This window comes from Sinocyclocheilus anshuiensis, unplaced genomic scaffold (genome assembly GCF_001515605.1).
Source record: "Sinocyclocheilus anshuiensis isolate Anshui unplaced genomic scaffold, SAMN03320099.WGS_v1.1 scaffold88, whole genome shotgun sequence".
Classification (NCBI taxonomy): domain Eukaryota; kingdom Metazoa; phylum Chordata; class Actinopteri; order Cypriniformes; family Cyprinidae; genus Sinocyclocheilus; species Sinocyclocheilus anshuiensis.
In genome coordinates this window covers 1,057,974-1,080,801 of record NW_015555728.1, presented here as the reverse complement: position 1 = coordinate 1,080,801, position 22,828 = coordinate 1,057,974, and the positions used below count along the sequence as shown (strand labels likewise).

At 35.8% G+C, this 22,828-nt stretch overlaps 2 protein-coding genes and 1 pseudogene across 2 annotated transcripts in view; 2 read left to right on the top strand and 1 right to left on the bottom strand.

Annotated features, from left to right (window-relative positions):
• Nucleotides 1-5,784, bottom strand: part of LOC107672707 (ATP-binding cassette sub-family A member 2-like) — a 69,415-nt gene extending 63,631 nt beyond the window's left edge. Inside the window, exon 1 of the mRNA XM_016466009.1 lies at nucleotides 5,149-5,784. Within this exon, the coding sequence (XP_016321495.1) occupies nucleotides 5,149-5,214 (66 nt within the window). The 5' untranslated portion in view covers nucleotides 5,215-5,784. The remainder of the gene's footprint in view (nucleotides 1-5,148) is intronic.
• A 1,045-nt stretch (nucleotides 5,785-6,829) lies between these two features.
• LOC107672705 (alpha-(1,3)-fucosyltransferase 7-like) lies at nucleotides 6,830-7,862 on the top strand (annotated as a pseudogene).
• A 6,170-nt stretch (nucleotides 7,863-14,032) lies between these two features.
• LOC107672718 (carnosine N-methyltransferase-like) lies at nucleotides 14,033-19,362 on the top strand. Its single transcript, XM_016466017.1, has 8 exons — nucleotides 14,033-14,269; nucleotides 15,894-16,089; nucleotides 16,242-16,408; nucleotides 17,509-17,649; nucleotides 17,970-18,148; nucleotides 18,256-18,369; nucleotides 18,474-18,577; nucleotides 18,686-19,362. Exons 1-8 carry the CDS (start codon nucleotides 14,073-14,075, stop codon nucleotides 18,860-18,862), a joined length of 1,275 nt encoding a protein of 424 aa, XP_016321503.1. The 5' UTR covers nucleotides 14,033-14,072; the 3' UTR covers nucleotides 18,863-19,362.
• The last annotated feature ends 3,466 nt before the right edge of the window (nucleotides 19,363-22,828 follow it).

Below are 22,828 nucleotides of genomic sequence, written 5' to 3'. Positions count from 1 at the left end.
CAAATATGAACGTGCATTATGAAATGCATTAAGTGATTTTAAAAGGATCAACTCCGTACAGGCAAGCAGACGAGCCAAGAACGCAATGCATTAAATGGGGTCATAAAATGATAAAAATCCACCCAGTGTTTTTTTTTTATCTGCTCAAATCTTTACCCCTTTCTCAAAGCGAGCCAATCTCATATGCCTGTCTGTGTGACGTCACACAGGTGAAGAGAATGCGCCCCCGATCTACATAAATGCGTCTATGTTCGCGCAAATCAATCGTGATCCAGCTTCACCTACAGAATAAGTGAGCGTAAGTTTTTTTTTTATGTATCTTTGCAAATTGCCTTTCCTAATAATGTGATAATTAGCAAGTTTCACGATGAATGCGGCTAAAGTAAACAATCCCTCAGAGAGCAGCTCGGAAGAGAGGGGCGGGGTCAGCATACCTCATTAACATTTAAAGGAAAATGCTACAAAACGGCTTGCTCTGAAAAGAGCTGTTTTTGACAGGGTAAAAAAAGGTGTTTTTGCACTACCATTGAGAAATTTTAATCAAACTATGTTACAGACTTTTCATTAAGACCCTAAAGAATCATATCAACTTGTGGAAAATGGGCATCCTATGACCCCTTTAAAAACTAGAGAAACACTACAAGTGAACTTACGAATAAAAACATTAAGTACATAATGAAAAATGGATATTGATTTTGAAATTTGCTAAAGATTACAATGTTATTAAATTATTCGAGATTTTTAAGATTCCCTTTAAATAAGCATTAGATAACAGCAAAATAAATCTATCTAGGAAATATTAAAACGGGGAAATCAGTATGCACTATTACATATTTTGAATAACATTATTTGATGAAAATTAATACTTAAAAAAAAAGAAAATGGTACCAATATATTGTGTGTTGTTATTCAATATTACAATTATGTACAAACCAAAGTTAGAATGGAGCTGTAAGCAAGTTGGGATGAATTAATTGCAGAAATTACTGAGAAGAAAAGAAAGAATTAATAGTACGAAAAATATCCATACAAGGACAGTAATTACTCTGCTGCCATATCACCATATTACAACACATTCCACAATGCCATTTCTAATTACAATTCAATGGATCTCAAAAAACATACTGCTTCTCAATGAACTTCCTTTAATGTAATTGAATCATTTTGTGCTTGCATATACGATTAGTCTTCCAATGACACAGGCTCAGTCTCAAAAGGGGCTTGCTAGTGCAGCATAACTTTATTGCTTGCTGAATCAACAGTCTTTGAACACTTAATATTTCTCATGGATCTTCCCATTTAATTTTCATCACAAAAATGGAACACTGTAGTTTGCCAAACTCAGATTACATTTCTGCCAAACTAGAGGAGCACTGACGTACTCTATATTTCTCACAGCACTGAAAGGAATCTAATGCAATAATGTAAAAGGAATAGGGCTTTCTGTAATGCTACAGTAAATGTCATATTTACATTGTCTTAAAAGGCTTATGTTAATATATCTTATATATTATAAAATATAATATTATTATTGCACAAATCTCTGATGTAATCTTAGAAAATTTGAGGCCCACATTTAGCTAGCATTTTAGTAGATGTTCTTAATGGAAATAAATGTGTAACACCATTATCTCCATAAACTGAATGATGAAATGGTAGAGTATCTGCATTTCTACTAGTGAGATCACAGCATAAAACCAGCTCACAGAACACATACTGTGATTCCATTAACATACAGTCTGCATGCATAATTCAGACACCTGGCTCTCTCGTTGACTGTCAGGTTATCAGACTGCTGTCTGTGTCTTGACTCTTTCTCGTACTTGCTTTATCCATCTATCTCTCTCTCTTTCTATCTCTGTCTCCATAGATACGCAGACAGTTTTACTCATCCCTGCTTCAACCAATTGTTCAGGGATTGAAGCTCGCAGGAGTAGGTCAGTCTGTGTTGCACTTGGCATGAGGTAAAGGCAGCCGGTGCATTAAAAGACCAATTTTGGGTTAACATTCATCTAACCTTCAAACAGGGACCGCAACACAACACATAACACAGACTATGAAATTTTTTTTTTTTTTGATGGGGTAGGAGGTGGAGATATCCCTTTGTTAAAAAACAGGCACCCAGTCTATTGGGCGAGAGGGTTTAAGCAGGGCTCCAGACTGTGACTAAAATAGTCACAAATGTGGCAAAAATAAATAAATAATAATAATAATAATAAAAACTGTAACAGCATCTTATTGGCATCACACAACACAGAACAATCCATGATCAATGCCCTTATTAGCTGATTCTTATTAAAGAATCAGTCTCGATCTCAAATTTTTGAGACACTTTGAATCGATCTAACAACTGATTGAATGAACCGCAAGCCATTTTTGGTCATGTCTAATTTGAAATGTACTTATTTACCAGTTGGTTGTTCATATGACCATGTCAACGTTACACATTCAGAACAGAATTTATAATAAATGGCTTTCCAATTAAAAAAAAATATTATTTATGGTTTATAATTTTAGCAGGCTTGTATTTTACATTACACAACAGAATTGCAAAACACACAAATACAAACATAATCACTGTGACATCTAAACATTAAACTAAACATAATTGGGAAACTTGCTAGTTTAAATACCCAAACATAGTGATAAAAATAAGCATTTCAATTTAGATTTAATTCACTGCAGCAAAGTAACATGTAAAGTCAATGCACTATTTTACTTTATCTAAGCTGAGCGATTTGGCCGTTTAGTCCTAATTTTATAGGAGCCGTGTTCCAAGATCTTTTTTTTAGTATGGATACCCATTTATGCTTGATCAAATATTGTGACTGGGATATAGAGAAGCAAACAAGCTGTCATTTAGCTGTGAGGGATTTTATGACAGTGCTTTGAATATAACCGCATCCTCACTATCAAATCAACATATCAGTCTTAGACTGCAAACATTAGGGGAACTGACCTAAATAAAGCTGTTAGCCACCAACTGCATCCCCATCAACTGCCCAGTAAATCATAACTACATCACCAAATCAGCAAAAACATCTCTTATAGATGCACTGTCACTGACAAACATCTGAATACACCTGCACTCCACCACCATCAAACCACACGCACTCTTTCTTGACAAAGGGCTGACAGCATTTACCACTGACATATCAGCAGTGAGTAACCAATAAAGGCAGGCAGCCAGTGGAGAGCTGAACTCAATGGACCTCATTCATTTAGCATCTACAGGACAGAGCAGGCTGAAACTTTTGCTGACTAGCCACTTCCCAGGGTCCCATCAATCTACAAAGCCTTCAAACTCCCCCTGAAATGGACCTATGTGATCAAACTGGCCCAGTGACGTAACTGTTACTATTCTTACTGGGGTGATCCTTACCTCCAGGGAGCCTGACGTCTGCTGCAAACATATTGTAAAATGCTGCTTCTAAAAATAACATAATGGAGCAGCAAGTATCTGGCTCGTAAAGATAGGAACAATGCTTAGTAATTAAGTATCTTCTTGAGGTCAAAACGCTACTAAAAGTAGTGTGGCTTATTTCCTAACTGCGTGTTAGGACAGGGCTCTTAGGAGCCCACTTCTATTCAATACCAGATTTGGATTCACAGTAACAAAGTTGATATGATAAAGATAAGGATTAATTTGCAAGCATTCTTAAAATGCTGCTAGATTTAGTCATACAATATATCACTCTAAAGGCCTGTTCACCTCAAGAACGATAACCATATTTGCATCCACCCCAATGCACAATAATGTTCTGTTTATTACACTATAAGCACACACTGCAGTTTTGTCAAGCTCTTTGAAGCTGTAAAAAAAAAAAATAATAATTGTAAAAGTGATTCCAATGACGGTGTTCCTCCATTATCGTTATTGTTGTGGTGTGGACTCTGCTATTCTTTTAAATGTAGAACAATTTTTAAAACTATATCTTTATCATGATCATTATGGCCTTGATGTGAACAGGCCTTAAGATAACATTCAAATATTAATGCTATTATTCAATATGTAAATGTAACATCTAAATGAATATGTTACAAATATACACAAAGTACATTTTTCAGTACTACATTATATTATATTGTATGTTATTGTTTACTAATGAAAAAGTATCTATTTTGTTTTTTGTTTTAAATTCTAGTACAAATTACATTACCAGCATTCTAATTATGAATGATGAATAATTATAAAATTAGTTTGGGGAAAGAAAGAAAGATCAACAAAATTACATAGCACATTTTTAAGGTGGCTTCAGACTTTTGGACCCCACTGCATACTGAAAATGTCTTTTTGCTCTGCAGCCAGCTACAAAGAAGTAATAATACTCATTACATTGGGTATCTACATAAAGGTTTTCTTAACATAGGTGGTTCGTTGCAACTGGGCCCAGATTCAGTGTTTTGATCATTACATTTTCCCTCCCACAAGGTTATTCTACTCCTACAAACACACCAAAATTAGGCCTGTGGAGTTAAAAATAACAGAACTACATGATTACACTTTCTTTCAGTAAGAATATTCTTTTGTCATCTGGTATAAGACTGCTGTACAGTACTTCAGTCCTTGAAGCACCAGGATGATATTTCCTTATAAGGCCAGTGACATGTCATAAGCCAGTTTTGTTTTGCATATGTCATATTTGTTTAAGTGCATCTGAACGTTAAAAGGGCCTGAGCTTGATTCAGTACATAGGAACACACTGATACACACTTCAGGGGTAAATTAGATATTGTTTCTTAACATCAGAAGCAGGTAACAATCTATCACCCTGCTAACAGGTTGTTAAGCGGCACTACAACTTGCTAGAGATGTGTGGTCATAGTCGAACTAACAGGTTGTTCAGGCAACAACCTGTTAGTAGGTGATGGACTGACAACACAACTTCCTTTCAGTTAAGTGGTTCCGCCCACGTTGTTTTAGAAGATGTGAAAATCTTGAAACATTTAGAAGGCCAGATCATGCTGAAACTCTAACACTGAAGCCATCTGAGTAACATATAATTTCGTCTGTATGTTTTGCAACGTGGCTGACGCCCGCCTGCTCGTGCATCTCTCGCTCGCGAGTCGTGTTCAAAACAAAAACCCATCAAGGCCTAAATTAAAACAAAAAATACACGCGACACATGTAAACAGAAACACTCTTACCGGTCCTCTCCGCTTTAAAGTCACGTTTTTCCACAGGAGAAGGTGTAGCTGGTGAAGAAATCCCATTTTCGATGAGTTGGAGAATTAAGTCGCAAATTAAAATATATTATTCATCACAGTGTTGTTGTTGTTGTTTTGAGATTCCGCTCTATCTGCATTTTGCCCTCCCCGGCGTGTGACAAAGCCTAACATCCTGAATTAAGAGGGCTGGGTTTGTGAACAAAATGCACTTTAGCAGATGTAGATATTCGCATCTCACTGAGCAGTGGGCGGAGATACTTCTGTCAGCTTCAGCCAAACGTAGCGAACGAACGTTTCTTATTGCTGTAGTAACATGAGCGCGCGACCGATGTGTCAGGTAGATCAAATGTGATTTTTATGATAATCTAGCGGCTGCCTCAGATGGATTACTGATGCGCTGCTGAATCCTCATCATTCTGCGACGCCTGGTTATTTATAGAAACTCCATCAATGTGACAACATTTTAATCTCAGCATCTTTAGCTTTACTTCTGGGACTGAGGTAATCCCTTCTAGCTGGACAGACTTCACCGAGTTCACATTTTATTTTGTGGCTGTCGTGGATTGCATGAAGTCTGTGATCTTTGATCACAGTGCTGAGTGTAATTCTAGCGAGTTACCCTTGAAAAGAGTTGAGTGAGAAAAGCAAATAGCACCCTCTGCAGCATAGCACTGGTTTCAACAGTTAGGCTAGGTAAAACAGAGCTCGAGTGACCAGTTCCCACAGGCAGCACGATTTATAAAGAAAAAAAAACATGACATAATAAATATGGTCTAATGGTAAAAACAACCATTAGACACGCATCAAGGCCAGTTGTGGAGCAACTCTGTGGGGCACCATTAACTGAAGGATTATAAATATTACCAGAGGTAATAATGACAGTATGTTTATAGTTTGTAAGCAAATTGGTATGAGGGGCCGTATAGACCATAATTACTGAAAAGCCTCTTACAAACACAAGTGAAACGAAAAACATTGATAAACCTTAGTGAAATTCATTCATATGCATTACTGAAAAGCCTCTTACAAACACTAGTGAAACGAAAAACACTGATTAACCTTAGTGAAATTCATAGGGGCGGACTTAACCAATAAGCGAGGTAAGAGGCCGCTTAGGGACCCGGGGAATCAGGGGGCCCCATCTGATATTGCCGAAACATATTTACAGCGTTGAACAATGTAGCCAATCACAGACATATCTGTTAAACGCAATGACCAGAAGTGTTCAAGACAAGTTAGAATCCACGCACCACTCAAAATGCTGAGTTTGCTGAGTTCTGCAAGCTTGAGAATCCTCTCATTATAACAAAGTGTAGATATGATATAAATAAGAGATTCATTGTGCAGTGTTGAGATCCTATCATAGTTTTTATTGATATTTGAATTTGTTGTCTATGTAGTTTTTTCATTTTTATTTCAGTTTTAGTTTTTTAGTTTTTTGTATATCAAGTTAAATATTCATAGAAATGGGAAACACTTGGGAACTACCTGAAATAAAATAAGTATAGAAGTTTTTTAGATTTTGTTTTGTTTCAGTTCATGCTTATTTTATTTCAAGTAACAAAGAATGTTTTTCATGATTTTAGTTTTAGTTAACTATAATAACCTTTCTGTGACCACCTCACCACTTTGTCTTTACAGTATTTGTGCCATGCAATTAATGAAAAAAAAAAAACAGAATTGTGCCCTCTGTTGTCTGTTTGGCTTTGTACTTCTCTACAATTTCTTATCCTGGAGTAAAAACATGCTACTCTTGAGTCAGATTGAGACCAGCGGACCCAAAAGCCCAGAGTACAACATCACCATCCTCCTGTGGCACTGGCTTTTCAGAGTTCGCTACAGACTGGAGAGAGGTGTCTGTACGGATAAATATGAAATCCCTGCTTTCTGGAGTATAACCGATCCCTTTTCGCTCAAGCAGATGCTGTAGTCTTCCACCACTATGAGCTCTGGACTGGCCACTCCAAACGTCCTCTCCACCTTACGCGTCCACCAATGCAAAAGTGGCTTTGGTTATCGCTGGAACCTCCTGAACAACCACAATCTCAGCAACTACAACAGTTTGTTCAACTGGACGATGAGGTATCACCGTGGCGCTGACATCTTCATGCCATACGGAGAGCTTGTTTCTAAAAGGACTAATGCCACATTCATCACTCCGAAGAAGAGTAACTGCCTAGTTTGCTGGGTGGTCAGCAAATACAAAGCCAATCAGAGTCGCTCTCTAGTTTTCCAGCAGCTGAACAAACATTCCATCGAAACTGATAGAAGTATACGGTCAGTGGTCCAAGCGGCCGCTCTCGAACAAAAATCTGCTTTCCACAATATCTCGATGTTACTTCTACCTTGCATTTGAAAACTCAATATCCACAGACTATATCAGAGAGAAGTTGTGGAGGAACTCGCTTCAGGCAGGGAGTGTGCCGGTGGTGCTCGGCCCACCTAGGAACATTTATGAACTATCAATTCCACCAGTCATTCATTCATGCAGCATTAAGGCACTGGCTACTTTCTTAAGTCAAGTGGCCGACAATAGAGAGCGTTATGAATCTTATTTTAGATGGCACAATTACTGTGATGTTAGAATGTACACAGACTGGAGAGAGAGACTCTGTAATATTTGCATGCGTTATGACCAGCTCTCTAAGCATAAAAAAGTGTACAATGATCTGTACAGCTGGGTCAACAGGTAACTGACTTTTTCAAGGAAGCTGTTTCATTTAAAAGTGTGGAGTTTCAAAAAGTTATTTTGTGGCAAGATTTCCTTTGCCAATCACCTTATCTGATCTTTGCAAGTATATCAAGTGCATTTGAAACCTGTCTAGGGACTTCAAAGTGCTAGTAAACTGTAACATTGATTTTTCCCAGTGTTACTTTATTAATATTTAAGCAGGGGCATTTGCTTCTTTTTCCAACCTTGATTTCAGCATCAGATGTCATTAGGTTACTGAATATTGTTGTGTGCACTCAATGTGTCGGAACGCCCTTCTGACTCAATATTCACAGGTTGCTATCAAGTTTTCATCAAGTCCTCTTATTGTTTGTATATTTTCCCAATTTGTCATATGAACCAATTTGTAAAATCTCATAGGAACATTAAAATAACTTTTCTGAGACTTATTTTTTGAGACTGCCACACCTGAACACCCCCAGGATTCTGCCCCCAGAAATCTAAAATGAGTCAGAGAAGCATGCAGCTCACTCTTGCATCTGTAGGGTGTAAGGTATATGCATGCCAGGCTAAAAATCAGTTAAAAACTGTTGTGGTTTTCTTTGTGGCCATGTAGTTCTGCTTTGTGGTTCTTTCTTTATAATCTCTGGTACTGCTCATCCTCGATTAAACACAAACTTGGAGGATCTGGGGTTCCATGAGTCTTTGCAAGGTCTCTGTTAGTTTATGTTAAGCATTTATGTTAATGCAACTTTATTGCAAGATTTTGCATATCTGTCTGTAAATCATTAGCATTTTATATTCAACTCATCCTGTTTTATTTTAAAAGCTAATTTAAAAAAAATCTTCCCATAACTTCCTGTGCTAAATATTATTTTTGGTGCAGAGAAACACCAAGCTACTGTTCTAAAAAAATTGCTCTAGTGCGTAAAGATAAGGCGCCAGAGTCAAGAAACCTTCTGAATATTTCAGTGTGGTTTTGATGCATTTTCCACAGGTGGTTGTGTGAAACAAGGCACCAGATTGGTAAAAAATGGCAGTACACTGGCAGTTATGCAAAGTGTGAGTGAAACCATGCAAAGTGATGATTAACTGTTCCTACATGTTCATGCCATCACATCACATCACATCAGATCAGTAATAGTCATTGCTCTAAAGACTAAATTGATTTTATGTTGTTTTAGATCTGTGATCAACTCACCTCTTTGTCTTCACAACCTTTCTGTGCTTTTTCACAAAAGAACTACTGACATTGTTTTAATTCGGACAGATGCAAAATCAAGACGGTTAGTGCTCTGAAAAACTTCTCTTCTCTTAATGTGTTGATGTGAAAATTCTGATGACGTAACCTATGACAGTAGTGTTACAGAGCAAAAGCTTGATGTGGCCATTGCAATTTGAAACTGATGTCTTAAGATCGGAAAAATTTTACAGGGGATGAAGTCTCACATCCTCTTTAACAATGAGGTATCTTCAACTGGCTGTTTCTGTGGTTTCCTTTTATTCACCTTGTAGATACAAGGGAAAGTTTTAAATGAATCTTTTTGGCAGGTAAATTCTTGTAGAGAATTTGTATTAATATTTAGAGTAGATTTTATTTATCAGATTTCTGATAAACATGTAAAATACATAAGATTCTAAGAGTTATGTTTAAAAAACCATCAACATTTTGTCCTGGGCCCTGGGTAGAGGATCTCCTGTTTCTCTCGTCACTTTTTAATCAGTAATTCATACAATCACACATGCTCATGTTTCTGAATAGACTACAAAAGATCTGAGCTGATTTTTCTCATAAATGCTTTCAAGTTTCACTTCCTTTTTATTTTTTTGCGTTTAAATGGAAATGCAAGTAAAATGATAACGTAAACACTGATCTACTGATTGTCATTTAATCTATTGTCATTAAATTGATTTAATGACACAAAAAGACGGTCACTTGTCGCCACCTATTGGCACCATGGTGTATCCTGCAAAAAAAAAAAAAAATCTTATTTACAGAAAAAAAACACAAGATTTTAGGTATTTCAATGTTTATCAAGTCTAAGACAGAGGTTTTCATACCAAGGATGCCCACATATAATCACCTTGCTATGAACCTGCTTCATAAAATATAAAGGAACTACATATGTTCATATTTTATAAAGGCCCAATTTGTATTGTGAGAAAAGGCATGACATTATAAAGAACTTTCAAGTTTAGAGTTGTTTTCTAAATTTCTACATTTACCATTAACAATTTCACAATAAATACTGTTCTTAAGCAGCTGTAAATAACTTATTGACCTTTAACTGCCATGAAGCAAAATGAAGGAATCAAGGAATGGCAAGGAGAAACTCCGTAGAAAGCTGTATCTTTCTACAGAGTTTCTCCTTGCCATTCCATTCCAAGATAAGCTTCTGCTCTAGCTTTGTAATGTTCTAACACTCAATTGAAATTTAGTAGGCTACAGTAAGCCTAACACTACTTCCACTTCACTCTAAGGTTAAACACTAATGCTTGATTTATTCTCATTTGTTAGTCACTTTGGGTAAAATCTTCTGTCTAAATTAATACATGTAAACGTACAGGGACAATCCCTCTGGTGTAACCTGGGTTTGGTGCCTTCGATATCGGCCAGTATGTATACCATCTTTTTTCGATACTGTCCAGTCTTTACTAACATATACTGTAATTCCTTAAAGGGTTAGTTCACCCAAAAATGAAAATTAGCCTGTGTTTTACTCACCCTCGAAGCATCCTAGGTGTATATGACTTTATTCTTTCAGACGAATCCAATCAGAGTTAGCCGATATTAAAAATTGTCCTGGCTATTCCAAGCTCTATCATTGCAGCCAGCGGGTGTTGCAGTTGAACAGTCCACAAGTCGTCAAATAAAGCGTGCACATCCATAATAAAACGTGCCTCACATGGCTCCGAGGGGTGAATAAAGGCCTCCTGTAGCGAATCCATGCATTTTTATAAGAAATATATCAATACTTCAAACATAATAAACACTTTTCTCTCACTTCCGGTATCTGTCATACGCGGAAGGCGTTCCGGCGGATGATGCAGGGTATATCTGCAGCTAAGCTGTATAAAAAGCAGAATGAACTGAAACGTTAATAATAATAAACACAATAAATATATACATAAATAAAATTTATGAATGATGCAGTGCTAATTGACATATCATTTATTACAGTACAGAAACTATAAAGTATATTTTCTACCTTATTCTGTGCAGAAAATTGAAATAATTGTTTATAGTATATAAAACAATCATAAAATTGCCATTAGGAAAAAATTATAGATTATAAATGATTGATTATTGTCCAGCAGTATATTTGATTTCACAAATACATAAAATCATAAGCGGAGGGTGGACCAACTCCAGGGTAAGGCTAAAAGCAGCCAAATCTATTAACTACAAATATCATAAACCCGACTTTTTAGGCAAGAACCAGACATGGGTGTCATGTAGGCTAATAAAATATGTTTAATGGGACTGAATTTGTATATAACGTGATTACAATTTAATAAAAAAACATTAGAAATTGGTAATTATAAAACGTTTCCTTTCCAAAGTTATTCAAAATACTTCAAACATAATAAACACTTTTCTCTCACTTCCGGTATCTGTCATACGCGGAAGGCGTTCCGGCGGATGATGCAGGGTATATCTGCAGCTAAGCTGTATAAAAAGCAGAATGAACTGAAACGTTAATAATAATAAACACAATAAATATATACATAAATAAAATTTATGAATGATGCAGTGCTAATTGACATATCATTTATTACAGTACAGAAACTATAAAGTATATTTTCTACCTTATTCTGTGCAGAAAATTGAAATAATTGTTTATAGTATATAAAACAATCATAAAATTGCCATTAGGAAAAAATTATAGATTATAAATGATTGATTATTGTCCAGCAGTATATTTGATTTCACAAATACATAAAATCATAAGCGGAGGGTGGACCAACTCCAGGGTAAGGCTAAAAGCAGCCAAATCTATTAACTACAAATATCATAAACCCGACTTTTTAGGCAAGAACCAGACATGGGTGTCATGTAGGCTAATAAAATATGTTTAATGGGACTGAATTTGTATATAACGTGATTACAATTTAATAAAAAAACATTAGAAATTGGTAATTATAAAACGTTTCCTTTCCAAAGTTATTCAAACAGCGAATAACTTATTATACAGAAAGTGAAATTATCACTAACTTTGATCTATCGCGAGTTTAAGCACTCTAAAAAAAAAAAAAAAAACTATCGTTAACTTATAATCACTTAAGCTGTCTACACTGTGAAATGAGTCTCGTACTTACATTGTACATACCTCTGCGTGCCCGGAATTCAGTCAAAACTGATGAGTTTCAGCGATGACTCATCTGAACGCCTCTGATTGGCCATTGCATTCCTAAGCTCAACAGAATCGTGTGTGATTGGTTATAATGCGCAACACTGTAAAAACACCTAAAATGAAATACGGTGCAAAATGAGCAGATCTTAATTTAATGCCGCAATCGACCAGTCGACACTTTGTATTCATTTTCATTTCGTTAGCAACAGTCATAATAGATTTAATTTGTTTGTGCAGGGGCATTTTTGTCCAATTTAGTGGCATTTTTGCCCCAACTGGCTGTGGCCAGGGGAAGGCTAAGCCAATAGAGTTCAATGGAACTAACGACCATAGTTAGCTAACGATGCTTTTGGGAAACACCCAAATACAGCCCTTATATACTTACAATGAAGTTGTCTATATGTGGTAGATTGTGTTTAACACACAAAAGAGTGATGATCAGGTCAACACAATGAGGTATAGTAATATACACTGATAAAAAAAAACTGTGCTGTATCAGATAGCTATCGGCAGATATTCAGAATTTCTGGTATCGGATCGGTTCTAAATTAATTTAGAATTAATTTTACTTTGCTGCATACTACTTAAGTGCATTGATGTTACAATTACAAAGCAAAGACTTGCGTATCTATTGTAATGTTAGCAAAATGAACATACATTAATATAGTTCTCTCAGTACTGATTGCATCACAGTTTTGTAATTTGTGTCATATGTTCACATGTATCACAGCGAAACTAATAACGCTTCACTACGATGCAATAGCATACCTGTTCTGTTAAACGTAGTTCTGCTATGCTCCAAGTATTTGTGTAGAAAGAAAATACAATCATCTGTGATGAATTGTAGAATGCTGAAGCAGATCTGTTTTATTATTCCAACTCTCTGTTGTGGGATATATCCAGTCTCATAGTCCTCTCAATCAAAACCAACATGATTATACCTATAGGCTATAACTGTCCAGTTTCATCGTCCCACTGACAGAGATACATCTGAACATGTACATCTGAAACAGAATTTAGGGGTGTATGGGGGTGAAAGTTTTAAAGAGACCTGTGAAAACGTGATGTGTTTCTATATTTCTCTTAGTACATGTTATACTAAAAAAGACACACTGTATAATGTAAAACTGAAAACAACAACAACAACAACACACACATACCTGTTTTGTTGTAACTTGTAACTTTTCTTTATAATGTCAAAATAATTTTTAAATTGCCCGTACTTCATCGTGATAGGCATTATTATCTTTACAGACGTCTTTAAATTCAAGAGTTTTCATCCAGTTTTGCTTGGGAATATATTGTTAAACACCATGTATACATCTGTTAAACACCATGTATACATTGGTGCAAACAAAATATTAGCATAAAAAATATTATAAATCAAAATAATAGCATCAAACACATCACACACTCAAATGGGCTATAGACAAAAAAGAAGAAAAAAAAAAAAAGAAGACATTTTCTTCATTTAAATTCAGTGCGCACTTTCTATGTGTTTGCACAATGTTTGTGGCCAAAATGGCAAAGTTGACTAAAGGTATAGGTCACAATTCCACACGTGTTGTAGAAATCACGGAAGTATTCATTTACATAACGTAAAAACATTTCACTCTCTGACAGAATTGTATTCGTTATCACTATATAGGCCTATTTAACGATAATTCTATTAAATGATACAAAATCTAGGTTGAGTTATATGGCATCCTTAATAAAGAACGGTTTTTGTTTAGTTTTCCTTTATATAAAACAGATACGTTACAAACAAATATCTTTTCACAGTGTCTGTATTTGGCACTACACACCGAACAACGTCAAGCCGAGCACACGAATCGACTGTGTCTGTGCGGGTTCCATTATCTTCCCTGTATTCACTTATGTTGTCGATTGTCGATTACTTACGCCTAACGTTACAGTGTACGGCAATGGCTGACAGCACGGATGAAACAGTACCAGCTTCCAAACCAGAGGTATTTTACAACTATCGGGAGAGGAATAAATGTTCCCCAGAAGAAAATGCGCGATTAGAGAGACAACATTTCTGGAATGTCATCAATGCATTTAAATACTACAGGTAAACACTTGATTGCTGGACCATCAAATTCCCATCTGCTCCACACAGCCACAGTTCTTTATTTAAGCTTTAATATTTAACCTTCTGGCATTGTTCATTCACACTTGTGTTGCTCGCGGTCAAAAGTGAACGAACACCTTTTTTTCATTATCAGTAAAATCAATGTAATATATTTTTGTTCAGTATTTTTTCTTTTGTATTTTGAGAGAGTTTCATGATACTAATTAAAATGTATTCAATAATTATGAGCAATTTTTTCCCATTGAAAATAATAAAAAATCGAATATTTTTACATTACTTTTCGATCATGACAGTATTTCATGTTAAATAGAGACAATGCCTTTAAAATACAGTTTTTGAAGGCAGATGAGTGCCATCTGGTGGGAGTAAAAAAGAAAAACATCTGCAATTCCATGGTTTAGCCACTATATTACTATGTAGCTCTATATAAAAGGCTTATACATTTTCTAGTTGTTTTTAGACATAAATACTTATTTTGATTAAGTTGTGATTTTGGATATATATTTAGACATTCTCAAAGACAATTTTTTGTAAAGGTTAAGATTTTTTTTTGTTTGAAATGTCGGTTTTTGCATTAATTTTACTAGTCAAACCTGAAGACATACAAAATTCAACAAAAATGTAACAAAATGTAACAGGAATGCTTTATCAGAGGTTAATTGATCTGATTTCAACCTCTTATTTGAGTCTTAGACAACTTTTTGTAAAGGTTTAGATTTTGTTTTGTTTTTTTTGGTTGAAAAAACCTGAACACAGAGAAAGACATTTTGTTACACATAACATCAAAATTCAACAAAAATGTAACAAAAATGAACAGAAATGCTTTATCAGAAGTTAATCAATCTGATTTCAACCTCTTATTTGAGTCTTTTGGCTCAATTTTGCCATATTAATACACATATAATAGTGTTGTGTGTGTGTCTGTGAGTGTGTATAATTGAGTGTGTGTGTCTGTTTTATACTCTTGATGTTTTAGAGTGTAACCCCTTCCTTGGTGTCTGTGTTTTTACTGCATTGTGGCTGAATTATTGATTTTATTTCATGCATTATAAAATCATGCTTTGTGTTACAGTCACACTAGTTCATATATGTGAGTCTGGGGGTGGGGTAGTGATTTGTAGACTGTACACACACAAAAAATTCTCTGTATTTTTGCGTATTTCCCATTCATTTCCAATGGCGGTCATTTTTAACCGCGAACAACACAAGTGTGACTATTTTTTACGACCATTTAGCTTTTTTAAATCAAGTTCCCGATTTTTATTGTTTTTTTTTTGTGGCCACATAGCGACTGCCATAACAGTCATCAAGTTTCGTGCCATTCCGATGAAGTAGTGATTTTCAAAATTCTAAAACATTTTTTTTCCGGTCATAAATGGCCGAACAACACCAGAGGGTTAAAATGAAAAATATCCTTATGGAATTCTGTTATGATCCCCACTGCTTATAAAGTTTTGATTTGAAATTTAAAATAATGCCCTGGTCCATTAAACTTAAATCCATATATTCTAAAATCAACTTATTTGCTTGTTTGTTTATTTATTTCCTTTAATTTACTTTTTCCTCTATCCTCAATATATTTAATGGATTCCACTGTGTTCAGAATTCATGTTCATGAACGTGTGAATCGAGCCGAGCGGCAGTTCCGATGCCTTCCAGATCACCACCAGCAACTTCTGACAAACTTCCTTCCCAATCTGAACAAGATAGGCTACTGTGTCGACCGAAACCAAGAGGTGCTGCAGGCCATAGTGCACAACTGCCTCCATATGTTTGAGAACATGGAATATGGACAGGATGTAGGTGGCAATCAGTGGCTGTAGGTCTTACAATTAATAATGTTGTATTTTTTATTTTTTTTTTGTGATGACAGAAGTGTGTTTTTTTTTTCTGTTCCTTTGTTAGTTGTAGTAAGGCTATTAATCTATAATGTTTTCCCTGCTTTTCAAAGGGTGACCCAAGGAAGGTGCGGCCCTCCACGACTTTTGACATGGACAAGCTGAAGTCAACCATAAAGCAGTTTGTCCGTGACTGGAGTGAAGCAGGAAAGGCGGAACGGGACAGTTGCTATAAACCAATTATAGAGGAGATCCAGAGACTGTTTCCTCCTGACCAGTGGTAAATATACTTTGATAAACATATACTTTGTAATTCTATGAAAATCTTCTGATTCTTTTATATGCAATTGGTACATGGCTTTAACTACACTGGATAAGTGTAAGATGCATGTACAGTATGCCTGTACATTACCATTCACAAGTTTGTGGTTGGATAGTTTTTTAATGAGGTCTCTAATGCTCAACAAGGCTGCACTTGTGTGATCAAAAATACAGTAAAACTGTAATGTTGTTAAATAATATTGTAATGCAAAATAACATCTTTCTATCTGAATATATTTAAAAATGTAGGTTGTACACATGATGGCAAAGCTGAATTTTTAGCAGCCATTACTCCAGTGTTCATTGTCACACAATCTTTAAGAAATCATTCGAATTTGCTGATTTGGTGCTCAAGAAACATTTCTTATTATCTTTGTTGAAAACAGTTTTTGTGGAAACTGTGATACACTCACTGATCTACATAAATTACTTGAACCAAATAACTGTTTGCATCCTTGGGATGTTTGCATTGTAGGAATGTGCAGGGAGACTTAAGACATAAAGTTATGATACAGTGACTTGGTAGGTAATGTTTTCTCATTCAAATCCTACAGCTTAATAGAATGCATGGGAATAATAGGAAATAGCAATATGACGGCACGGTGGGTTCACTTTTTATGACGTCATGAGCAATCCATAGATCAGTAGATACACAACCATTCTTTACACTACCATTTTTTTTTTTAATATTCAGCAAGGACACATTAAATTGATCAAAAGTGACAGTAAAGATATTTCTAAAGTTAAAAAAGATTTCTAAATGCTGTTGCTTTGAATTTTTTATTCATCAAAGAAACTTGAGAAAAATATATCACAATTTATATCACGTAATTAAGTAATGGCAACTGAAAATTCAGCAAAGAAATCTAACATAGGAATAAATTGCGATTTAAAATATATTCCAGTAGAAAAGACTTATTTTAAACTGCAATAATATTTCTGTCTTTACTGTATTTTTTTATTAAATAAATGCTGCCTTATGTCAAATGGGCTCAATTTATAATGATTTATAAATGATAAAGAAATGAATTAGACTCCTTGTAATATTTCTTTCTACAGTGATGTGTCTCAGGTCAGAGTGTTAGTGCCAGGGGCAGGTCTGGGTCGGCTTGCTTGGGAAATCGCTCATTTGGGCTATTCGTGCCAAGGCAACGAGTGGAGTTTCTTCATGCTCTTCTCCTCTAATTTTGTTCTGAACAGGTATACCACATTAACATCTTCACAATTTAAGTAGAACAGTTCACATAAAAATGATTAAATATTAGAACAATAGATATATTTATATATTATATTTATTAAATTTCTCTCTCTAAATTTGGGGAACTGCCTCTATTAAGTATCAGTGACATGTTAAATTGTGTAACTTGGAGGCATATGGTAAAATACACTAGAACTTTTATTTCTGATTGAACTTCTAGGATTGTGCATATCACAATACTGACTACAAATTCGAAGCAATCAGAATGGTATATGACATCTGTATTAAAGAGGAGGAAGCTAACTGATATTTTGTCTCTCAGGTGTGATAAGGAAAATGCACTGACACTGTATCCCTGGATTCACCAGTTCAGTAATAACAAAATGTCCTCAGATCAGACAAGACCTGTGTCCTTTCCTGATGTCAATCCACAGAGTCTCCCAGCAGACTCAGACTTCTCTATGGTCGCTGGAGACTTCCAGGAAGTATACAGTGACCCTGGTGAGTTTTTATGATTATTTTAATAAACAAGTACATTATTATAATTTGCACTTGGAGACAATAACACATCTGACATTTTAACATTTAAAGTTGTATCCTCCTTACAGAAATGTGGGATTGTGTTGCTACTTGTTTCTTCATTGACACCGCCCACAATGTTCTTGATTACATTGAAACCATCTGGAATATTCTAAAACCTGGTGGTGTCTGGATAAATTTGGGTAAGTCACAGATTCTGTAGAATCATTTTCAGTCAAATGTTATCTGTAAACGAAAGGCTGAAAACACAGGTGTGGTTGAAAGCTTTTTGTATTTGTTCTCAAAGGTCCACTTCTTTATCACTATGAGAATATGGCCAATGAATTTTCCATTGAGCTGAGCTATGAGGAAATAAAGGCTGTCATTTTAAAATATGGATTTGTCCTGGAGGTAAATAGTTAAACTGTATATCTAAACTCATTTCTCCTCCAAGCAATTTTTTTTATTTAACAGAGTAAATTGTTGTTATAAACTGTATTACTGTATTTCTTTCCACAGTTGGAGAGAGAGTCTGTTCCCAGCACGTACACCGAGAACGACCGCTCCATGCTCAAGTACCTTTATGACTGTATCTTTTTTATCATACGGAAACCTGCAGAACAGTTGATCAACGGAGATCAGACACCTAAAGATGGCCAGACTGAGGATTCTTTACAGAAAAGAAGCTCAACATGATATTTAAAAGGGAGAAGCTCTGGACGAATTCACAGACATATGGCCCAATAATAAACTGATGCTTTTAATCATGAATGCCAACATTATAGCATATTCCTGGTAATACAGCAAGACTGGAGCTTTATTATGTGCTGAATTATCTTTATATTTACCAAAAATGTTATGTTTTGGTGCTTTGCTTTGTATTCCTCAGGTTTTAGGTGCTGCTTCACACATACATTTCAGTGTTTTCTTGCAATTATTTACATTATCAAGAGTTTCTATGTCCAAAATCATATTCACAGTCTGAATATGAGCCTGCTCTGGATCTTGCACAATTATTCCAGGCTCTCCTAGGAAATATGTTGACCATCAAAATTGCACTAAAATAAAGTTGTTTTAAACTTAACAGATTTTTCATGATCTTGTACATATACGGTAATAAAACTTACAATCAAGAAAAATGGGAATATTTTTTCATAAACATGACTGTTTGTTCTAAGCGTTTGCGTCTGTTTATTATTCACCCCACAAATTCCACAATAATTGTTTGGAAGGTAGTGAATAAATTATGACACTTCTCCTAACAAACGTTGTTGTTCGACCTTTCTGGCCACAGAGGGCGCTGTATTCAAACACGCGTTTCAACTTCAGATACAACACAACTGTCGTAAACAGCTGAAAAATTGAACCTCTACGTACTAAAAAAAAAAGTCTTGCCGCTCTTTTATAGAAGCTAAGTTTTGAATACATCTGGTCGCACACATGACCAAACGGAGAGCAGAGGACATTTTGCTTCCCGAAGTCCTCCATAAAAGATGTTTTCGTTCTCTCTCCGACAACGACAAACCGGTCGGAGGTGTGAACGTGATCCAAAACGCAAATCCACCCACGTTATTGTCAGTGGCTGCACAACGCTGCAGGAAAAGACCGAGCTATCTCGATGATTCACTGGATACAGATAACCTACCGAGAAAAGTGGCTGCAAACAGGGTTAATTCAGTGCTGGCAGACAGGGACGCATGCAAGTCTAGAACATTCGAGGATGATGCTGGTAACGTTAGACCTGTCACGCGACGGTCATCTCGCGCGCTTCAGACTGAGTCAAAAAAACGGACAGACGAAGGAAATAACATTACTGCAGGAGACAAGGTAAAGTTTCACACTAACTAGTACAAGCACCTGAGCGCAAACTCGTGTTGCTGTGTGGCGTCAGGTAGAATAATGTGCAATGATGGCAGATGAACATGTGGTGGCGGTGCATGACCACTATGATATCAGTCTACATATATTTCAGGTGGCATATGGAATGGTGCTGTGATGGTAGACAGACCCTTCTGCTTATCTATCTAAATTATATGTATAGTCATCTGTTTTATCATCTGTCGTTCTATATATCTATCTGACCCGACTCATTTTTTTCTGTCCAAATTTATGTTCAACTTAAAGACTATTAAACTTAAAGGTACTTTAGGTATAATTAGCATATTCTATTAAACTTCACCCTTGTTGGTGTAGGTTGTTGCTGTAGTAAACGCTTTGGAAATTCAGCTCTGTTTGTATCCCACTAGGTAATGCACACAGATGAGGACCTCTCTCTGTTCAATTCTTTCCAGTTCTGGCGGGGTCCACTGCCTGAGTTGGATCTCTCTCTCCTGGATACTGAACCCTCAGCTGGGTCCTACATAGCCTCTTCCACCAAAGACTTAGAGGCGATGGAAACGTGAAGAGATCCCCAATACACAATGACATTCTTGTTAAGGTGTTGCAAAATTACCTGCCTGGATATGATGAGATGATTCCCCCTGGTCTGCACTAGATGAACATAAAAACATAGCCTTGTGCTGTGTACAGTGTGGAGGCCTCCAGCAGAAGCTTCCATTCTGGTGGAAATACATGATGGTCACATGACCTCATATTCCTGTCCTACAGAGGTCAAGTGTTCAGAAGTGTGAAAGCATATTAGATTAATCGTGAATGTTGTTTTTTTTTTCTTTTTCTTTTTTTCCAGTATAGCTGTGAAAGCAATTATATGTGGTGACGCAAACCTTTCTTTTGCTTGGACTGAGCCTGATTTGTTTTATGTTTATGGTGTTCATTAGGTATATTCTTTAGGTGTTTCACTTTTGTAAACTTTAGGGCCTTGTTCTTTTCCTCTGAACAACATTATAATTTTGACAACAGTATGTGTTGCTTCTGATCTTAGTAGATACAGCAAGTGCTTTATATGTTCCAGTGGCCAGAATCGTAATTGCAGTATTTGTGAAATTGCTCAACAACAATAAAATGTATTTCTTATACATGATATTGGCTTGCAATGTCTTTGGTGACCTGTCTGATTTCATGATTCTTATTTTTGAAGTAGTAAAGAACTACTGTGAACTATGGTGTTTGATTTCTTTCCCCATTCCTCACCCAAAGGAAGTGAAATATACCTGTTTTCACACTGTTGTGTCAGATACTCATGACCTTTGATCTAGGAGGGAATAAGGGCTGAGAACATACCACCTTTATCAGAAGATTGCATCGCCCGTGATCAGCATGTAGAGATAGTCCTGCTCATCTGCTAAGCTAAAATAAGTATGCAAGTTAAATGCTACAATGGTAAGCCAAGTTTTGATACTTTGTCCTATCTGGGTGCGCCTTATGGAATATGTGGAAATGGGATGTGCATGAAAAATGAAAATAATGTCTTGTTAGTACTTAATCTAATGAAATAACTCTTCAGAGACATGCTTTAACCTCAAGGACAAGTCAAAAAATATACTTTAATGGATCAGTATAGTCCCAGTATTGAGCCCACTGTAGAGGTTGTTGTCCTCTTTCTAAACATATAGTCTACAGGACAAACTTGTTTTAGATCGACGTGTGGCAGCAGTTATGTTGTCAGGCTAAGTTCTGGGTGGCACAATTCACACAATTGTTTGATAATTTGTCAGAAGAATTTAATTTTTTTGTTGACCTAGAAATAAAATCAGAAATGGAAGCATGCGAGAATCAAGCTCCACACCTCAGATAACATGAAACGTTTTTTTTTTATTATTATTATTAAATAATTACATATTTTCTCTTAATATATATTTTTATATTTGCTGTTGTAGAATGTTACTGCTATGAAAAGTTGATAGATTTTTTTTATGCATTACTTTTGAGTGAAAATCTATTTTAGTTATAGCAAAAAAAAAAAAAAAAAATCCTGAATGGAATCCGTAAATAAAAATGTAAATATGTAACTGTTGGCATGATCGACGTACTGTAAATACTTTTATGCCATGTGTTTGATATAAACTGGTATATGAAGCCCTATTATGAGGACAACTACATATTTAAAAATAATGGCAGCCATCAGCCAATGCGATTTCATAAGATATTCGATCAGATTAACAACATCAAATTGTCAGTAAACTTGGTGGGCCTGTCGGAAGCATGCAATGTTTTATTCGGTTTTTGACAGAAGGAGGCGCTATAACAGTAGGAACCAATCTACCGTACATACAAGTAGGCTAATGCATCTAAATTGTTCGAACTGGTGTTAATTATATTACAAGTTAGTTTTATTTTAAATGTGAGTGATCGTGTGCTTATATGCAAATAAACCCAATGACTGCTATTTGCAGCTATATTTGATGATTATTATGCAGTAATTAACATTTTCATAACTAAACATTGTTTGTAAAGGAGGGATCTCGTGATTGAGGTCTGGCTAGACGTCGGTCTTTCTATTTGCGCTCATCCTTAACTAACTTTAACAGCCCGCGCTCATTTAGTTCGTCATTGACGAACATTATTTTCCCTTTTCGCTTCGCAGCTTTGAAACCGATGCTAAATCATAAACAACACTTTAAGCGAGAAAAACTTCAATCTCATAGTATCTGATAAACATTTCGAAATGAATACAGGAAGAATGCAGTTACATTTGTTATGCAACTACTGTCTCTTGAATAAGCACGAGCTTCAAAAAGTTCCAGTTGCGTGTCCACACTCGTG